The 20,495-nt window shown below is 44.7% G+C and overlaps 1 protein-coding gene across 1 annotated transcript in view; it reads right to left on the bottom strand.

The window, feature by feature from the left end:
* The window catches only part of Ephb1 (EPH receptor B1), a 445,475-nt gene that overhangs the window by 61,750 nt on the left and 363,230 nt on the right, over positions 1-20,495 (bottom strand). The window contains exon 10 of the mRNA XM_026789586.1: positions 11,420-11,542. Within this exon, the coding sequence (XP_026645387.1) occupies positions 11,420-11,542 (123 nt within the window). The remainder of the gene's footprint in view (positions 1-11,419; positions 11,543-20,495) is intronic.

Here is a 20,495-nt window from a genome sequence, read left to right as displayed (position 1 = left end):
ATTGGCCAGCTCTTCTTGTTGAATTGGTGAGGTCCAAGTTCACCACCCCAAAACGTAAGGGACAGCGATCAAGAAAGCTATCCAGTGTCGCTGGGTGGCGGTGGCACATGCCTTTAACTCCAGCACTTGGGAGGCATAGTCAGGCACTTATCTGTGAGTTCGAGGCCAGCCTGGTCTACAAGATCTAGATCCAGGACAGGTTCCAAAGCTACAGAGAAACCCTGTCTCAAAAAATCAAGAAAAAAAGAAGAAAGCAAGCTATCCAGCATCAACCTCTGATCTTCACATGTACACGCAGGTGAATAAACACACCAACACACATACATGTGTGCCCACCCACCTCTACCCACAAGTAAGAAGGCTTGCACAGCAGTCGATGAACACGGAATGCCCGTGTCAAGGAATGGTTGGAAACCACCACACCCATCCCAGGGAATGCCTAGAAATACTAGAAGTCATAGGTGAGTGATATCCGTTGACTCTGAGAAAATGCTCACATGATGTTAAGTGAAGGAGAGGAGGGAAGCGAGAGACAGAACGTCATTTGCTGTGTGTGCCCACGTGGGACACGTCCCCCCAGTATAAAAGGAAAATTAAGGAAAGTACATATCGAATGTATTTTTAACATCAAATTATTTTTAAAGAATGGTTATATGAGAAGGATGGAGATAGGACATGGGAGTAGAGATTAGTAAGCTTGGTTTAGATAATTTTATGTTGAGTTGCTATAACAAGCATAACTTGAGTAGTTAAAATGCAAAAAAAATTAAATTCGAATACTAAACAGGGACCTGTCACATATATGTGTTTCTATATATGTGTATGTGTCTGTATATGTGTGTACATCTATAACATGCATATATATAGTAGAAATCAGCCTTCTGGTAACCTAATATTTAGCAACTATGTATATAAATAGTATACATAAATAAGTTTGATAAATAAGTTAATTGAATACTATTAGTTAGTATTTCTTCTTGCTGCCATAATGAGTTCAGTTTCCTTTAGGAGAGAAGTATAGCTGAGAGCTTAGGGGGAGGGTATGCTACCATTCCCTCTGGGTGAAGAGAGCCCACAAATATTTATCTACTGGACAGCTGCTATGGCATACTTCATTCCATCCAATCACCATGAAATTCCTACAAATAAAATGTCTACTTTACTAATGAGCAAATTAGCAAGGAGACACCCAAAGTCTGTTCCCAAAGCAGACAGCTGAAAGTCAGTCAGGGGTCTGGCCACACCCACTCCATTTCTTCCCATTTGCTATTGGATGAAAAGTTACAATTCAGAGAGCATCCTGCCTAGCTTACAGCTTCAAGCCATTCTGTACTATGCAGTGACAATCTTAGCAAGTCAGTCTCCAGGCAAGAGCACGGAAGCAGTTTCTTCTTTGTCTTCCTTTCCTCTCTCCTTCTGACCTCCCCTCACTTTCTTCCTTTCTGAGGCAGGCTCTGTAGTCCAAGCCATCCTTAAAGGGGCAGCAATCCTCCTGCCTTGGCCTCATGTGCTATCACCCAATTCAGAATAATTCCAGAAGTGGATGCCATGCACCCAAGACTCATGCCTGGGACTTCAGCAGAACCATAATATTTTTCAGTCTGTGTGTGTAGTTTGGGAAAATGCACTAGATTAACAAATGATGTGCCCCAACCATACACATAAACACCCCAGCTGAGAAACGCTGCTCTGTGGTAGCTGTCCCTGCAATTAGAGCACAAAGACTTGGGTATCATTGGAGATTCTGAGTAGCCGACCTGCGTGCAGCCTGAAATTTATTAATTTAAAAGCTGACTACGGGATTGGCAGCTCCTGGAGGAAAATGAAAATATAGGACTTCTTGCCCCCAAATTTGAAGGATTTCAAGATGGAGACCGGAGAGCATACAACCAAAATGAAGACCTTTCTGATCATGGGTCCACGCCTAACTGCAGTGTCCACATTCCTTGCTGCCCTTGCTCCTGTTTCTGGGGTGTAGGTGTGGCCAAGGCTGAGAACTGTGCTTTACCCCCCAGCATCCTGTAAACAGATTAGCGGACTGCCCAAAGCCCAGGACTCTGAGATGTCTTTTGACTCAGCTGAGCTTATATGCCGCCTGCCTCACACTGCACATGGCCAGGAACGTAGTGTAGGCTTTACTGATGGGAGAGGAAAGAAAGAAGAAGGGGGTGGTAACAAACCAGGACAGCATGCTGTTGAGAAGCTGTCTCCCTCGGGACATCAGAGATGAGATTACTTCTATGACTGACAAACGTTACTTCACCGTTTGATCTTTACGGCTAACCTCTCTTCAAGTTGGTGCTTCTAAGACTGGAGCTTCAGATTATATCAGGTTATATCTGCTGTGGGGTTTCATCTCATTCTTTGAAAGTTAAAAAATAAAAGTGGGCTCTCTTTGGGTAGGGTGAGGTGGGTGTAGTTTCTGGGGACTTTAGTGCTCAGAAATCTCTTCTGCGGTGATATAAAGTGTGGGGATTCGGGAAAATTAGAGATGTTTAATAGTTTCTGAGCCAGGAGGCTTTCAAAGCACAACTGCATAGCAAGTTACTGAGTATCAAGGCGTCCCTCAGAGATTAAGTGGCGCCGGAGTGCAGGGGGCAGGTCAAGGAGGAAGCTTCACATCTACTCCAGCCTGCAAGCTGGTCAATGGACTTTGGCTTGGCCCTTACAGCTCTGGGACTCATCACTACATAACAGGAAGCCCCAGAAGGCTGCCTTCCCTTCCTACCTGGGACTTGAGACAGGGGTCATTATGGATAACAAAGGGGAGGAGGCATAAGTCTCTATGGCCTTGCAGGACTTATGGGTGCTGTGGAAGGTGTCTTTGCCAGGAAGCTGGCATGGAGGATATCCCCAGCCAAGTCTTAGCATGGTCAAATCTAGGGACTCTGGCATTCAGCATTTCTATGGCGTCACAGGGAAGTATGAGCCCATGGCCATATTGCCATTAGCAATGACAAGGAAAACGCAGGACTTGTGTTGTTTGTGATCTATGGAGGTGCTATTCATGTGTATTCTTTAACTTCTCTACTAACTTTAGTTTGGGTACCAACTTCACAAACTGCCCTTGCCTGAGAGTCATGGTATGCAGAAGACAGGGGAACGCAGGCTGTGAACAGACTGGACTGCACAGTGAGACTCAGTCACAAAAACAAACAAGCAAGCAAGCAAAGCAAGCGACAGATAGCACTCATCCTTACTTCTGCTCTCTGATGATTTCCTGCAATTAGAACAGAACTTGATGGTGTCTTATTGTGTGAAGATCTGAAATCTTAAGGACTTCCCTGTTGTATGTGTCCCTCATCAGAATCACACTTTTTTTTTTCATTTCTTAATAAAACATCTTAACACACTAAGGTGCGAATAAGAACTGGTTCAGCCAGAGAGTGATGGCAGTTGGTGATTTGGTGAAGATTCTTACCTACTATAAGGTACAGGCAGCCTCATTTTGGTCTGGGTAGACTTTGATCAGCATGCATCTCTGCAACTGACCTGGGTTCTCTCCCGTAGCCTCTCATCTATTTGCTCGGGGCTCAGCTCCAACATTCGGACAGTACAGAGGCCAAGGGCACTCAGCGCGTCTTGTCTAGCATCTGCATCTAGAACTTGTTAGGAAATACGGATTCCCAGCTCCCAGCAGATCCTCTAGATCAGAGGCATGGTAGGTGGAACCTGGAATCTGGACGCTGGCTCATTTCCAAGTGGATCTGATGCCTGACTCTCCTTTGAGAGGCACTTTCCTCAGGGCTGTCGGTGCATGCCTCCTAGCTGCCTCCTCTGACAGTCCTACCTGACAGCTCTGGGAACTATTCCTTACAAGCTGCGGCCTTGCCCTGCCTCTTTCCTGCCTTCCTCGACAAACTGAGGACAAGAGAAACGGTGTTTCGGCACCATTAAATACCTCAACTATTATATATCAAATCAGAAGGGAAGAATTTCCAATTTTTGGAAATGAAACATTCAACCTGCCAGCAGGTGCTTCCAGAAGCAGCAATTGGCTGTATGCAGCAGGAATCTACACCCACAATTGCACCCCCGTTTTTAGCAGCATTCTGAAGTTTCAAACTGTCTTGGGGGGAAAATGGAAAGCAGAAATTCTAGTTATTAATTCAGGCATACCTTTGATAGGGAACTTTTAAAGAATAAATTTAAGCTAGGTTCAAAAGAATGGTTTCAACACAATAGCCTGGACAAGATAAGTAGGTTATGACTACACACAAGTGATGGAGGAATGTTATTGGTTAATTATAATAAAGAAACTGCTTGGCCCTCATAGGTTAAAACATAGGTGGGAGGAGTAAAAAGAACAGAATGCTGGGAGGAAGAGGAAGTGAGTTCAGAGGCCATGCTCCCCTCTGCTGGGCAGACTCAGTAGCTCTGCTCTCTGGGGCACAAGCGATGAAGCTCCGACCCAGGATGGACATAGGCTAGAATCTTCCCGGTAAGCGCACCTTGGAGTGCTACATACATTATTAGAAATGGGCTAGTCCAGGTGCGAGAGTTAGCCGAGAAGAGGCTAGATATAATGGGCCAGGCAGTGTTTAAAAGAATACAGTTTGTGTGTTGTTATTTCGGGTAAAGCTAGCCGGTGGCGGGAGCTGGGTGGCTGAAAGCAGGCCTGCAGCTCCTACTACACACAAGAAAGATGAGGGCTAGGACATGTATCTCACCACCTCCTGGCCATGCACAGAGGACAGACATTACTAATTGAGCATATTCATCATTATCCTTTTGGCAGAGTTCCTCTGTTATCCATTACCTAGGCTGCTATAGTAAGTACATGAGATGGACTGGCTTCACGGTCACAGTGTTTACAGAAAGCTCAGAGGAAAATGAACTTCTCCTTTTCCACAACTCTTTGCGGTTGTTAGACGACAGCATGCTTCTGTATCGCATGTGTTTAATATATGTGTACATGCATGGGATTACATATGTATACATAGTGATCTTATTTTCATAATTAAACATATATAAGTATAAATTTAAAATGTTTGGGGCCTCACTGACCTTTCCTTAGGACACACTTAGAAGGAGAACAGAGACAAGATGAGTGTGGAGTTGTATGAAGTGTGTTCTTTTTTTTGAAGTGTGTTCTTAGAATGAGAACAGAGACAAGATGAGTGTGGAGTGTGATCTATGAAGTGTGTTCTTTTTCCAGTGACCATAGGACAGTCTTTACAGTATTACCACATGGGGTAATGAATTGGAAGGCAGTATTGTAATTCCAAGCAAAAAAGGCCTCAGTACTGCAACTGTTAGGTGGAGTGTACCAGCAGAAGCAATGACTGTGTAGTTAGCTGTTCTTTTCCACGGCAACGAAAGTGGCAGTGAGTGCAGGGGTTTCATTTACCAGCTCTGGATCGGCTGCATCTGGGTTTAAATCGTAGCTGCATCATTAACTCAAGGGCAGCACAGCCTGGAGCAAGCTATCCCCTGCATGTTGATTTCCTCACCAGCCTAAAAGACCCATACACACGTAAACGTCAGCTCTGACTCACAGGCTATTACAAGGATTAAATGCACAGTACTTGTGAAATACACAGGGTAGTGCCAGGCACACGGCGCATGTTATAATGTACTGCACACTTTAATCATGTTTCCTAGAGACATCACCTTAGGTTCTTCTTCTAGAATCCTTCTTGCTACCCTCATGTTGCCCACCTTCACTCTAAATGATGCCAAGAGTGTCGGGTTAGCAAGGAACCTTTCTCTGCAGAAATTCATCCAAAGATGACAACCCTACATAGTGAGCACACATTCATCTGTATATAGCATCCATTCCCTTACCCTGTCCCCCCTTTAAAACAGCTTTATTGTACCTAGTCATCTATGGTGGAAGGATTGGATTAGTAGCTACTAGAGATGTACATTTATTCACTAAAATACAGTCAGCGTGCTCTCCCTGGATAACACCTCTAATGACATCCTTACCTACAATTTCATGCACTTAACAGCCATATGCTCAAACTACTGCACAGTTGCACAGGGTGCAAACTCAACACCGGAGTGCTTTTCATTCTGTAATAACATATATGGTAGCCCTGACTGATTCTCCTGGGAAATCCAGCTGATCAAAACTAAACAAAGAGCTGAAAGTGACCAATGAGATGACTCCCATGGTAACCATGAGCTGACAGTCTCCAATAGTCTCAGACCAGAGTGGTATGCTACCTTCTCGACAGAGACCTCAGTTGATCCCACTGTCCACATGAGGAAGGGGAGATGGATTGGCTTTCCCTAGCTCCAGTGAGCCACCTTCAGAGTGCCAAATACTCCTCGTCCTTATTCCTTCTCTCTATTCTCTCTCTTCATTCCCTTAAACTCTGTCTAGCTCTCAAAATTTTTACCTCTGCCACATGTTTTCCTCCAAGTACCCACTCACATCAGCACATCTGACAAACATTTTGTTGAAGAACAAAGTTCCACACACTAGGTCAGGTACCAGATTGATAAAAGCACATGAGCCCTGCCCTCTAATAGAACTGTGAGCCTCACGAAGAAAGGTGAACTTAAAGCAAGTAACTACGTATTAATTTGCATATTAATCTTTTTGAGCAGTGTCATACCAGGCTCTTCAATGAGTATTTTTCATTCTTTTGCTCAACATCCTAAATAACTTTAGATGATACTTCGAAGTTAATACAATTTGTCTGTCTCATAGTTTCCAGATTTTACTCCGCTGACCTTCACTCTATGCATACCCAACACTCCCACACCCTAGGTGCTAGACAGCCCTACTCTGCCTTCTTGGTACTTAACCTGATGGTCCTCATTTCTGGGCCCCGCCTCCATGCCAACTGCCACCATCAACTCCAGTGGCTAAACCTCATAGTAGAACCATTTGCTACACTATACTCCAGCTTGGGTATCTATTGTGTCAATGCCCTCTCCCATCCCAACCATCATCCCAGAATCAGTCTCCCAGAACCTCTTCCCACATCTGGTCAAAGTCAGATAACTGGTCTCCAGGCTTCAGAAGACTGACCCACTCTTTCCCATAATCTCCTTCCCATCAGAGCTACAGCGGTTACCATGGTCCACTCTCTGAATGCCATCCTATCGCTCAACCTGCTCAGGATCCCGGTTTTTCCTTGGGGAAAACCTGCACTACAGTTCTTTCATCGCTAGGTCAGTCTGACTCTCCAAAACTAACCCACAAGAACACTTTCCAGCAGCTTTGTCCTTCTCTGACTTACTCCATCTAATTGGATTTGTCCTCAGTGGTCATTCAGGTCTCTCTTCCCTGAGTCCTCCCTGACAGCAAGCCTCTCCTCCTGTCTCCAAGGCTGTATCCTCCCTATTGTCCTCCCCTCATTTCTCAATCTCATTTTTCTTTGCATGGAGTGTGGCACTGTGTTTTGTGCTAACCAATGCTTTCCCGTGGCAGAGACTGTTAAACATTGAGTACACTTCCCAGCATCTACTACAGTTTAATAATGAATGTTTTCTTCTGAACACTAAAATTAACCTCTCCTGCAACAAGCACAGCCTTCTCTGGTTCCATATTTAGTAGGCAAAGGCCTCAGTAACCTCTTTAAAACAGCCTTGTACCATCTATGAGGTGGCGTTTCTTGTACACTCTAGAGATGTAGGGCGGTATGTGTGTGTGTGTCTTAGTCAGGGTTTCTATTGTTATGAAGAGACACCATGACTATAGCAACTCTTAGAAAGAAAGCATTTAGTTGGGGCTGGCTTACAGTTTCAGAGGTTCAGTCCATTATCCTCATGACTGGGAGCATGGTGGCGTGCAGGCAGATGTGATGCCGGAGCTGAGAGTGTTATGACTTGCAGGCCACAGGAAGTCAATCAACTCACTGGGCAGTATTCCCAGCATAGGAAACCCCAAAGCCCACCCTCACAGTGACACACTTCCTCCAACAACAAAACCACACCTCCTAACAGAGTGTCCTAACTCCCTATGAGACTATGGCAGCCAACTACATTCAAACTACCACAGTGTGCAACTACTAGCTCTCTCAAAAATCAAGAACCAAGGAGAAACAGTTCATGGCTCACAGTGTTCGCCAATTCCCATGATGTAAATATACCTCTAAGAATCAATGGTAAACACCAATGGTAGTGCACATGGCTGGGAAGAGGCACACAAGTTGGCCAGTATGAGCTAGCGCAGGCTTACTCCAGCACGCCTGAACTGGAAACATAAGGTCTATTTTCCTCCTTGGATCATGTGGCATTTCTTTTCTGCCACTGCCTCTCTCTCACCCTTCCTAATGCTGCGGCCCTTTAACACAGTTCCTCATGTTGTATTGACCCCAACCACGCAATTATCTTTGTTGTTACTTTATAACTGCAACCTTGCTACTGTTATGAATCATAATGCAGATATCTGTGTTTTAGTGTGGTCTTATGTGACTTCTGACCCCAAGAGGGTCGAGACCCACAGATTGAGAACCACTGCCCTAATGCATTTCCAAAAACCTTATTTTCTTCAAGTTTTCAGCCTTGAAGGTTATTTCTTTCATGTAGTTGTTGTGGTTTAAGTATTAACTGCCCCATATATTAATTTACTTGAATACTTGGTACCAGCTGGCTGCTGCTTTAAGAAGTTAGGGGTGAGGGGCTGAAGAGAGGGCTTAATGGTTAATAGCACTTACAAAGTCCCAGTACCCACATGGTGGCTCATAGTCATCCACAGGTCTACTTCCAGGGGATCCGATGCCCTCTTCTGACTTCTGTGGGCACTAAGCATGTCCATGGTCCCCATACATTCCGGAAAAATACTCCCATGCATCCTAGAAGTAATACATTTTGAAAAGGGGAAAGGGATGTTGCCTTGTTGGAGGAGTGGCTCTCTAGGTCTAAGAACAAGCAGTGAAGTTTGCTTCCCAGCTGCTCTTTGCATCCTGACCAGGTACTTCAGGCTCCTGCTGCCATATTGCTCCATGATGCACTGGATCCCTTCTTAAACCATAAGCCAAAATAAACCCTTCTGACCTTAAGGGCTTCTTGTCAAGTATCTGGTCACAAGAAGAAAAGGAAGGAATACAGGAGCCCTCCTGATCCCTCAGGACCCTCAGCCCATGGAACTACACACATCCTGCAAAGACTACTAGTGTTTCCTATGTGCCTGCACTATGATGGTCAGAAAGAGTTGACTGTGACCACTTCCCTGACTTCCGGCTAAGTCTGTCAGCCTTCAGAGCAGAGGGGCCATTATTCTTCTTAGGAAATCCACTTCAGAGTACAGAAAGTATCCACTGAAAGCTTTTGATGGAAGAAGACAAAGAAGAGAAGGAAGGGAAGAAAGGAGGACAGGAAGGAGGAAGGAAAGAAGGGAGGAGGGAAGGAGAGGGAAGGAGGGAAGATTGTATGATTATTGATTTTTCCTTTGTGGCTCTTGCTTTTGTTCTTGATATTTTTTTTCCATATTGCAAACCAGTTTTCTCTTCCTGCACCAATTCTTCTGGGTGGCTAAGAGAAACATTGTCAATTATATTGCGTAATTGTTACTTTTTGCTTCTTGTTTGGCAACCAAGCTCTTTATTAGCTAAAAGGAAAGCCAGTCTCAGTAAGGCAGGGTATGGGGGAAGGGAATGTAGAGTATCTTATGTTGAAATTGTATCTAGTTGCTAAATGTGAGTTAATACCCACAGGGATCAGTTCTGGGATGGCTCCGAATCACAAGGAGATGGGACTTGGTAGAGGCTGGTCAGCAGGGACAGACACAATTCTTAATGGGATGCTGCTGAACATCATGTAATTTGTTAAATGAATCTCTCATAATACCATGCAAGCCGCACCAAAAACACTGACTCTCCTCTGAGCTGAATGCACAAACACAGCAGCACTGGCAAACGACGGAAGGTGAAGGATAGAGCAGGGCCATCAGTTGTCCCTTTATGGGCATCCGGCAGTTGGTGAGCTCACCCCAAATTGTAGCTCCTTGGCAGGATCATAAAGCGAAAAGGCTCTTTACTCGTCCCCTGACAAAGGCAGGAGGGGTGTTGATGTGTGCTGTCTGGGATGAAATGCAGTTCAGAACACATCACTCTAAGCACATGACATAAATAACAACATTAAAATCACTAGCGCCATTACCGCGAGCCATAACAACAATTAATAACGCGGGCAAACAGAGTGCAGGACAGCAGGCACGCCTCCTCAACATTCTTAAGTTTCCTGGAGAAACCAGAGCCTATAAGAGCAATCCAATTTATCTGGTACCCAACCTTCCAACGCACGATCCTTAAATATGTCAGTGTCTAAAGAGGAAGGGAAAATTATCGACACAGAAGTGAAAGTCATGCTTCAGGAAAATATTTAATGATAGTCAATAGATGGAGAGACCCAGGTGGATAAGATTCTAGCCGGCCAGCTGGAACTGCTGAGGGTTTGGTGGCAGCTAGCAATCTGTGGTGACAGGGAGAGTTCCAGGGCCTTCCACAGTGAGGCTGAGGTGTGGGGGGGGGGGCAAGGATGGAGCGCTTAAGAAGAACCCAAAGCATGCAGATGGTGTCCTACTGGAGAATGCTTCCCAATGTGACTCCAATTCCATTAAGTGGATTTTCTGAGCCTTCGGTACATTGAGAAAGGAGCGAATGGAAGGATTATGACGTTTCCTGTAAAGATAACATACGAAGTGGCTGTCCACTGGGCATCACTTAAACATGCTTTGTTGAGTTACAATGTTATTGGGAGTTGTCACTCTGTGGCTGTCAGGTGACACGAATCAAGCATTTCAGTGCCAGGACAGCCTGCACAATGGAACTGAAGAAGTAAAGACAAAGAATGCCATAGAAGAAAGTAAAGTCAGAAAGGAGACCCAAATCAAAGAAGTACAGAGATTACTTATAAAGAAATAATGTCCGGAATGTTTTTATCTCGCACTAAGACATCTTATCCACCTACATGAATCAGGCTGGGTCTGTAGACAGATGGGATCTACAGTCTGTTGAAGAAAGATACACTTTCTAGACCAGTCTTTTGGTGCGCTTTCTCTGGAGCACCTCAGCGGGTAGTTCCAGTCCAGGCTGGGATTCTATCTGTTTCCTGATCTGGATGCCAGTGTGTGAGCACAGGAAAAGGAACACTCAAAGTACAGAGAGAAGCCTTGGCCCAAAGTCATCGAGATGCCACTTTCAGTGAGTGGGGTCCTAGATCGGCTTTTAAAATTGTTTATTCCCATCCTCATGGCTAAGGACCCTACATCTCTCTCTTCATCTTGTTTTCATGGTCTACTTCCACAGCTATTCCCGAAACTCTGAAAACTAGAGCCGACTTTTAGTGCCCAAGCAAGCTTAGCCACTGTGACCGAGGCCCCCAACGGTTCTGAGCAACATTCTTCCATGTTCCAGTGGTCCAGATTTATCTTCTCAAAAGTATGAAAGACATCTAGAATGTTAGAAAGAAAATGTTAAGACAGCAAGAAGACAGAGATGAAGGGAGAGAAGAGTCATACCTGCTCCTATGACCTCTTCGATTTTCACAAAAGACACGTCAATCTCCTTGGCAAACTCCCGAACCGCTTCATTGGGGTCCTCATAAGTGAAGGGATCAATGTAGATCTTCATCCCTGGCGAGCCTTATTGGATGAGATAAGCAGGTTAACATCCAGACAGGATACGGTTCACTGCTATTACCCATGTCCCCAGCACTAAGGGTATTTCTGGGAGGAGTCCTTCTCTTAATCAGGTTGCTGTAAACTTCCTCTATGCGATCTCTTCTTTCTGGGTCTCCCTGTCTCTCTTTTCCCTGGACCACTCTGGTTCTCTGCCCTCTACTTCTCCTCCATATTTTTTCTCTTTCTATGCTCTGGATGAAATGTGGAACAGATTACTTATAAGTGACAGATCGGGACCAGTTCCTACACCAGGCACTCACAGAAGGCACAGAAGCTGATTGATGCCAACCAAATGCATTAGCAGAAAAGCGGTGGTAAAATTGTAGGGTAGATATCAATATTTATCAACTTGACAACTTTCCTGAGTGGAGACCACCGTTAAGGTTATAACTGACGGCTGTGGTCTGTGGCCAAAAGAGGGATGAGGATGGATTTGTTTTTTAAAGAAGGAGGGAGACGCTATTAGAAAACCCTCAAGACAGAAGTGCCAACACTGTACACCAGAAGAGAAAATGTGAGGGGAAAGCTTAGAAAATACTCATGCAGGAAAGAGCAACGTCTACATAGGAAAAATGGGTTGGGATGAAAGAAAAATGGTAGTTGAACCCCCCATGCCTTCAGACACACTGAAGTATGAAAAAAGGAATAAAATGGTAGATGTGAAATACATAAAGGAATATAGGCCTTGTCACTGATGTATACAGTGGCAAGACAGATAGGTGTGCTTGAGGACAAAATAGAGAATTGTCACTGCAGGAAAACGTGCTTTCAAAAGGTAGAGGAAGGGGGACTAAAAAAGCAAGTGGAACACACACACACACACACACACACACACACACACACACAAAACAAATGGATTCGTTGGAAATGTAATTTCTCAACTTGTTTGATGTGTCATTAAGTGAAGTGTAGAAACTGTTTCCACAGGGCTGGGATGGTGAAAGGTGGGGCCTCCAAAAGACAGGCTGTCTGGTCGACTGCCACATCCCTGCAGCCTGCTGCGGTGTCCTCTTGGAGGCAACAGAGCAGCAAGGGCAGGGCAGGTGGGGCTCTGTGGGCTGAGGGGATCAAAGCTGAGGCTGGGCTTCAGCTTCCTAAGGCCTTGTCTGTGTACCTCACCCACACCCTGTTCCCCACTGCCTCCTTCCATCTAGGCTCCAGTTCTGTCATTTCTCATCAGAAAAACATCGGATGCCTCTCTCAATGTCTTGATCATCTCCTTACTCAGGAAAGGATTAAAATCCTAGGACACAATCCACCGAAGGAAGGAAGATACACCAAAGACAGGGGAGATTTATTTTTTCAGTCAAAGGAAGCCAAATGCCCTGACATAAGTAAAAGATATTCCTTAAGCAAATACTGTTCCTAGTATTCTGAACTGCTTGTTTGAAAGTAGTCAACATTAGCCGGGCGGTGGTGGCGCATGCCTTTAATCCCAGCACTTGGGAGGCAGAGGCAGGTGGATCTCTGTGAGTTCTAGACCAGCCTGGTCTACAAGAGCTAGTTCCAGGACAGGCTCCAAAACCACAGAGAAACCCTGTCTCGAAAAACCAAAAGAAAAAAAAAGTAGTCAACATGTTCTAAAAGCTTCTGGGGGTAGGATTGAGAGATTAGGGACATAGCTCAGTCATGCCCTACAGGCATGAGGACCTGAGTGTGATGCTAACATCTGTGCAAAATTCTAGACATAGTGGCATCAAACTGTAACCCCAGTGCTGGGGAGGCAGAGACAGGTGACTCCCCAGGGTTCACTACCCAGCCAGCCTAGCCTAAAATAGCAACGTTCCAAAGAGAGATCTTGTCTCATAAAAAACAAAAAATTGGACAATACATGAGGAACAACAAACAAGGTTGACCTTGACCATTGTCTATCCAACAAGTGTGCACACATGTGCTCATGATTGTGCTTGCACCCCCTCCCCCATACACACCTATACATACATGAAAAACTTTACAAAACCCGATGATGTCTTTGACTTTGGAATTCACTAACTAAAATTTGGACAAAGCAAACAAAGATCATGTCTAGTCTGTTGACACCGTAAAACACTATCAACAAACTTCATGCTCAAAAACCAAGCAATAGAGCTAAAAAAAATGGCAAAAATTTCATAATGATTTAAGTAAGTTTATGACTTTTGTCTTGGGCCACATTCAGAGTGACTCTTGGCAGCAGGAGGCTTGTTGCACACCTGAAACACTCTACACCCTGGAGATGTATTTCAGTTAAATAGGCATCCTTCATATCTCTCAAAGACTGAAGAATATGGCATTTAAAATATTTTAATAACTTAGGGTTTTTCATGGCAATGAGACACGTCTGTTCTTGGCAGCACCAGCTACTTCAAGAGGAAGAAGGGGATCGAAGAGGCTCCTTATGGAGTTTGATAGCCATTTGGGCAAAAAACTGTTCTTGCCTGGACTGTTGGATGAAGTGGACACAAAGAACCCGCAGAGAGAGTACTGCTGAACTTGCCTAAAGGTGAGATGGTCTTTCGGGGTTCCTGATTCATGAAAGAGTCTGCGAGACATTCTGCAGGACACAGCAGAAAGTGACTGAACTGTCTTTGGAATTTCCTGCTTGATGAAAATATCTGCTGGATACTATGGGTCTGAAGGCTGAAGATGGATGCCCCAATGGTACAAAAGAACTTTGGGTGTCTGTCCAGGCAGTGAGTTGTCTCTGTCACTTCTAGAGTTTGGATTTCTTGTTTGCTTAGGTAATATTATATCTTTCTGGAGTCTTTGGTGGAGTTGAAGAATGGATACATAGTTGTAGTTTTCCTTAGTTATGATAAAAGATAAAATAGATATAAATATTGTAACTGTTTTGCTGTATGTAATTTTACTATGTTAAAATGAAAGCCTTCTTTTTTGTTTAAACAGAAAAAAGGGAAATGATGTGGGAGTGATTTCTTTCTAATATGTTGCTTTCATTGGTTAATTAATAAAGAAACTGCCTTGGCCCATTTGATAGGCCAACCCTTAGGTGGGCAGAGTAGACAGAACAGAATGCTGGGAGAAAGAAGCCGAGTCAGTCAGTGGTCATGATTCTCCCACCCGACACAGCCGTAGGTTAAGGTCTTCCCTGGTAAGCCACCTTGTGGGCTACACAGATTATCAGAAATGGGTTAGATCAATATATAAGAGCTAGCCAATAAGAGGCTGGAACTAATGGGCCAGGCAGTGTTTAAAAGAACACAGTTTCTGTATAATTATTCTGGGGCTAAGCTAGCCATGCGGGAGCCACGTGGGAACGCAGCCCCGCTGCCGCTCCATATTACAACAATACACCTATACATACGTGAAAAACTTTGCAAAACCTGATGATGTCTTTGACTTTGGAATTCACTAACTAAAATTTGGACAAAGCAAACAACGATCATGTCCAGTCTGTTGACACCGTAAAACACTATCAACAAACTTCATGCTCAAAAACCAAGCAATAGAGCTAAAAAAAAAAAAGGCAAAAAAAATCTCATAATGATTTAAGTAAGTTTATGACTTTTGTCTGGAGCCACATTCAGAGTGACTCTCGGCATCAGGAGGCTTGTTGCACCCCTGAAACACTCTACACCCTGGAGGACAGCAGTTATGTGTGCACATGCGCACGAGAGAGAAAGCTTTTCAGTAGCAATGGACCAAGGGCAGCCAGAAATGAGCATCATTGACTTCCCACCTGCTGCACAGAACAGGTGATCCACAAAGGTAACTGGTCAGACTTCAAGCTTGGGAGAAGCCCAGGGCATCTCCAGGCTGCCCCAACCCTGCTTGTGGTCACCTAGAAACTGCCCTAACGGCCAAGCTATGAAAGCAAATGACTTATCAGGGGAATGCCGAGAAGTGGAGGAAGGGCAAAAGGAAATCAAACAGGAAGCAAAAGGCGGCAGATATAAGGTGTGTCCTTAAGCCACTGACTATTGTAGGTTATTATGACTGGCTTTATCTCCTCGAGGGCACTCTGTGAACTTGAATAGGTAACCACAAGCTTCAGAATGGGCCCTCCCTAGGGTTAAAGGAGCCGAGGTATTTCCATAGTGATTGCCATAGTCAAAACGAAGGCACTGAATGGCCAGTAACACAGGCAAGAGGGAGACTCTAGAGCCAGACAACACAGTCAGGCAAAGACACAGAGATGCTGACAGTGGAGGTCAGCCAACATACGCAGAAGGATGAAGGAAGAAGACATACAATACAAAAACACTCAAAGTGCAAAGAAGAAAAGAGGGTAAAAGAAAACACCAGGGTAGTGTCAGTAAGCTGTGATTTTCCCTCCTAATTCTGTGCATCCCCGAAGCTGAGATCTGCAGGTGACATTAGACCTCCAAGGTACTTTATTAATCCTGCATAATACAGCAAGTTCAGACTTATCTCTCACAACAGCTTCTCCAACAAGAGGGGAAATGAGACTTCCCTTCTAGCTTGCCTGTGAGAATAAAGACCCTATGACAAGTGTCAGGCCCAGCTCAGCGCCCCAGGTACTGGCAAGGCTCCTTGACTAATAGAGTCATTACTGTTATCAACAATCTTTTTTTTTTCTCAGAAGTGTATGGGAGGTAGAAAAGGAAGTAAGGCCTGGTGGGCAGTGGGGGGATGTAAGCCACTCAGGGTTACATTAGTTACTTTCAAAATAACTACCTTGTTATTTTAGATCAAGGGCTTTTAAAGATGTATGCTAAGCTGTCCTGAAGGAGTTCTTCCATGGAAACTAATTAAACAATCTAGAATGGGCTGTAATGAATGGGTTGCAAGTAAAGACATATATGAGGATGAATGGGGGAAGGATTCTGCGCTAATGAGCTTTACAGATATTGGCCCCGGCCAGTTTGGGGAATAAGCTATCCCCAGAAGGGAGACAGCTCATCTCCTGATGGAGCCTCCATTCCTTAGGCCGGCAGTGTGCCACAAAGTGCACGCAGATGGAAAAATGTCTACCCTGTGACGAGGCATGCATTTCACTCCCCAGGAGACATCCGACGATTTGGAAAGTGTGGATACATATGTGCATGCATTTGCACTCACATGTACATGCATGTAACATCGTGGTGGCTATGCTGTGTCTCAGGGCTTTGGCTATCATGGAGGCATTTCCTCAGAAGCCAAGAAGGCTGCTTAAAGCCCAAGACTATGATCTGCTGAAATGTCCAACCAAAATGAATGCCCTAAATCTTGCATCTAATGCATCACTAAGAATCACTACCCATTTTCCTTGACATTGAGTAAAAGTATTATTATATGGAGGAAGGAAACTGGGAAAGTTTAATCAAAGTCTAAGAAGTGGCTCAAAATTAGTGCCTTCTCTCTAGCCATGGCCTGTGTGAGTACAATACAGCAGGAGGAAAAGATGGCCCTGGTCCAGGTCCTGGGCTGCAGGCAGGGGTCTTTGTAGTCCACATTAATAGAAGGATTTGGCTAAGCATATGAATACAGTGGAGACCCTTGCAAACACCTCCTCCTATGATGACAAGAGCTCCCTAGACTGAGCTCCCAAGCTCTAGCCAGCCTTTCTCAAATCCCAGAAGATGAGGTAGGGAAAAAAATATGCCTTTTGCCAGGCGGAACAGGTCATTTGTCTTTCGGCTCATTTTGTGTTTCTGCATAAATCCCGCATCAGCCTGTTCCTGCTCCCACTTGCCAGTGAGCAGTTTTTAATTATCAGGAAAACGGTATTTAGTGCAATGAATCACCAGACAGTGAACAAGGAATCAAGTCAGCAACGGAGTGAGGCACAGACACTAGAAGCCTGGGCGCAAAAGATGTTCTCTTGCTGTTAGAGGAGATGGTGACAATATGGGCAACAGACCCCTATAATACATGGCATTTTATACTGATTGGCATGGCCTCCACACCATTGTTAGTAATAAAAATATCATTAAATACTGTTAGCCGTGTCTAAGTTTCCATATTTTTTGTCATAGATTGCATAACTTTGGCATAAAAGGGGCTTGTGTGAACTTCACCTTCTGGCTGCTAGTATCTTGATGGTTAGGGCTCTGTTAGGCAGCACACCCCAGCTTTCCCACCTCCTAGTCTGCAAATCTCCAATAAAGATTGAGTTTGTAAATATGTTCATGGGGAGCATGGCTTCACTGCTGTCTGGTATCTTTTTGCATGGCACAAAATAATTCTGGAAGCAGAAGGAATTCTTTTCTATGGTCAGAGGCCCTGCATCAGGGGATCAACAGAAGTGGCTGAGATGAGCTCTGGGAATGCTAGAAGTCTTTGTGGGAAATTTGAAAGGTTATGGAGACATTTAAAAGTACCAAGGGTGCAGAGGAAAACAGAGAGCTCATTGCTATAAACAGCAGGTGACATGCACGGACTCAGCTATGGGAGATGATCCAGTGCCCTTGTGCAAGCCTGGTGCACACTCTGAGTGTAGAACTAGTAGCAAAGACATCTGTAGGCCAGTTGTGATAACCGATTCCAGGGCGTCAGAGGTTCCAGCAAAAGCCAGTAGTCCCCTAGCTGAGGAAGGATTGCTAGAACCCACAGGGTCGTGTCAGAGAATGAGTTGGGTTGTTTCCAGTCGTTAATATTCTTGTATCCCAGCAGGTTTTGATAGTCATAAGGACATGTGGAAGTGTGCCTGCTTGTACCTCATTCTGAATCCAAGAGACACTTTGTCACCTTGTGGTCCATGCAGTTTTGTCCAGGTATTTGAGCATGAGAGGGGAGCTATTTAGAAACATGTGCAGTCCTTAAGGAACATTCTCTGATACTCTGCCTCAGGTGACAAGCCTCCCTCCTTTTCCTCAATACTGCTAGACACCCAGCCAGCACTGTGACATCCAGAGGAAAGCAAAGCTCCCAGGGCTCTTCCTGTGACTGAGGCATGAAAGGGCACAGGGCTGGGCAGTGTTGAGTCAGGAGACAACACCAGGAATGGGTTGTGAACACCACAGAGACTAGAGGAGGCAGAAGGCATGGATGCCACTCTTCAAGGTCAGACTCCTTGAAGCTCCAGAACTGGAGTTAATGTGGAAGGAAACAGTGCCTGTTACTACAAAGAAGTCTGGAATGTTCAGAGAGAGTCTTGGTACTGGGTGTAGAGGAAGAAGGGAACCAGATGGAAGCAATGTTGATAGACAAAGAACGGGGGTATCAATTACCAAGCACAGGCCTGATAACTGTTTTATCGGCAGTGGGGTGGGATTCTGAGACCAGGACACTGGAGAACTTGTTTTGCTGAGGGACTGTAGGCTGAGGAAGTGGTTGTGAAGTGGCCTCAGTAATTACTTAAGGTGTAAGGTGGCAGCATTTGCAACCAAAGCACTGGGAGGAGAACAAGAGAATAGGCAAGATCAAACACTCCTGGGGAATTGCTTAACACCTTCCTGCCTCTTGGGTACCTATGGCCAGGACAGACAGGTCCTTCCAAGCAAGGATCTCTGGTGCTGGGCTGCTGAAGTCCCACTGGGAACCTGAGGGCAATAGATAATGACCTTGGAACTACTGGAGGTGACACTGCAGAGGCTCTGGCTAGGAGCCAACAGCACACATATAGGTGAATCTAGATCTTTCCATTTATTTGACATTTAATAAACACTGACTGCAAACTCAACCTGCTTTTATACCAAGGAGCTTTTCCTTGTATGTCTGCAGGCCTTCACTTATATATGATCTACTCTTAATGTCCCAGTCCGTCTTTTCCTTCCAGGGTCCTCCTGCCCTTCCTACCAGGTCTCAAGAGATTCCCTGGGGGCCAAGTGCTATCTCTGAAGTTCAGAATGTATCAGCCACCCAGAATGCAGTAATTCAGACATGCTTCTGGGTGTGACTTCATCCCATCTCCCCTCTAGGGCAGGAATCTTTTCAACAGCATCCATTACTGAGAGTTCTCAAGCCCTAGCCTTACTGTAGAGGAAGCTCTTTGATGGACAGCCCCCGTGCATCTGATAACATCCTGCCAAAGAGTCAGACACTTGCCGCAGTGACACAGGCAGGCAGGCTGCTCTCGTCTGGATAGGTGCTCTGTAGAATGTGTCCATCTTGAAATCGGGTCTCTAGGATAGAGTCCATGACCCTGAGTGGGTTCTTAACAGCACAAAGAGAGGATGTAAACAGTTAACACAGCAGAGTGCTCAGAATGGCCTTACTAGTATTCTTCATCAGCGGTGCCACTGAGAGCAACCACATGATCAGCTGGGTTTTTTTTTCCCCCACACAAATAAATAGTGTGTGGGATCGCTCCCTATTTGTACTGCTTCGGTTTTGTTTGAACCTAAACACTAGGTTCCAGATTTAGCCTGCTAACATTTTGTCTTGCAGATTTCAAATTAGCATTCAAAGCTGTTGGGTAGTTCTGAATTTTGATTCCGTCTTTTATGGTGTTAGTTCTGCTTCCCAACTGTTACCTACAAACTCGATCAGCATCCCCAGGCTTGCATCTGACTCGTGAAGTTAAAAAAGCACTCAGACAAACACGGATTGAATAGAACAAGAACTAGAATAACGCCAGGGACCTTCCCCCTGAGTGATAGTCACTAATTCACTTTCCCTCCATGTGAAGACAAAGTCTGTATCTACTTAACAATGCCTTCCATTATACCATATGATGTTTTTGCCAAAATAATCATTTGCTACCCATAATTCTTGAATTTACTAAATATATGGTCTAATTAGAAGAGGCAAGGTCCCATATTTTTTTCTCAATCACCTCTTGTCTATTACTAATGATGACAGAATTCCAGTTCGTATTCTCAGACCCATGTGCTTCACAGTAGCTTGGGGCATTTGTCTGGGCTGGACTCACAACTCTGTCCTCCCTTTGCTCCTCTGCTTTGTCTGAAGATTTCTGTGTTTTCCAATCTCAAGTATGACGGTTGGATTTTATATCTCTTTGCCACATATCAAATCACCTGAGTAGGAAGCCTCACCTGGAAAAGCATACCGATTTCTTTTTTTTTTTTTT

The sequence above is a fragment of the Microtus ochrogaster genome, unplaced genomic scaffold (assembly GCF_000317375.1).
Source record: "Microtus ochrogaster isolate Prairie Vole_2 unplaced genomic scaffold, MicOch1.0 UNK24, whole genome shotgun sequence".
Classification (NCBI taxonomy): domain Eukaryota; kingdom Metazoa; phylum Chordata; class Mammalia; order Rodentia; family Cricetidae; genus Microtus; species Microtus ochrogaster.
This window is presented reverse-complemented; position numbering and strand designations above follow the sequence as displayed.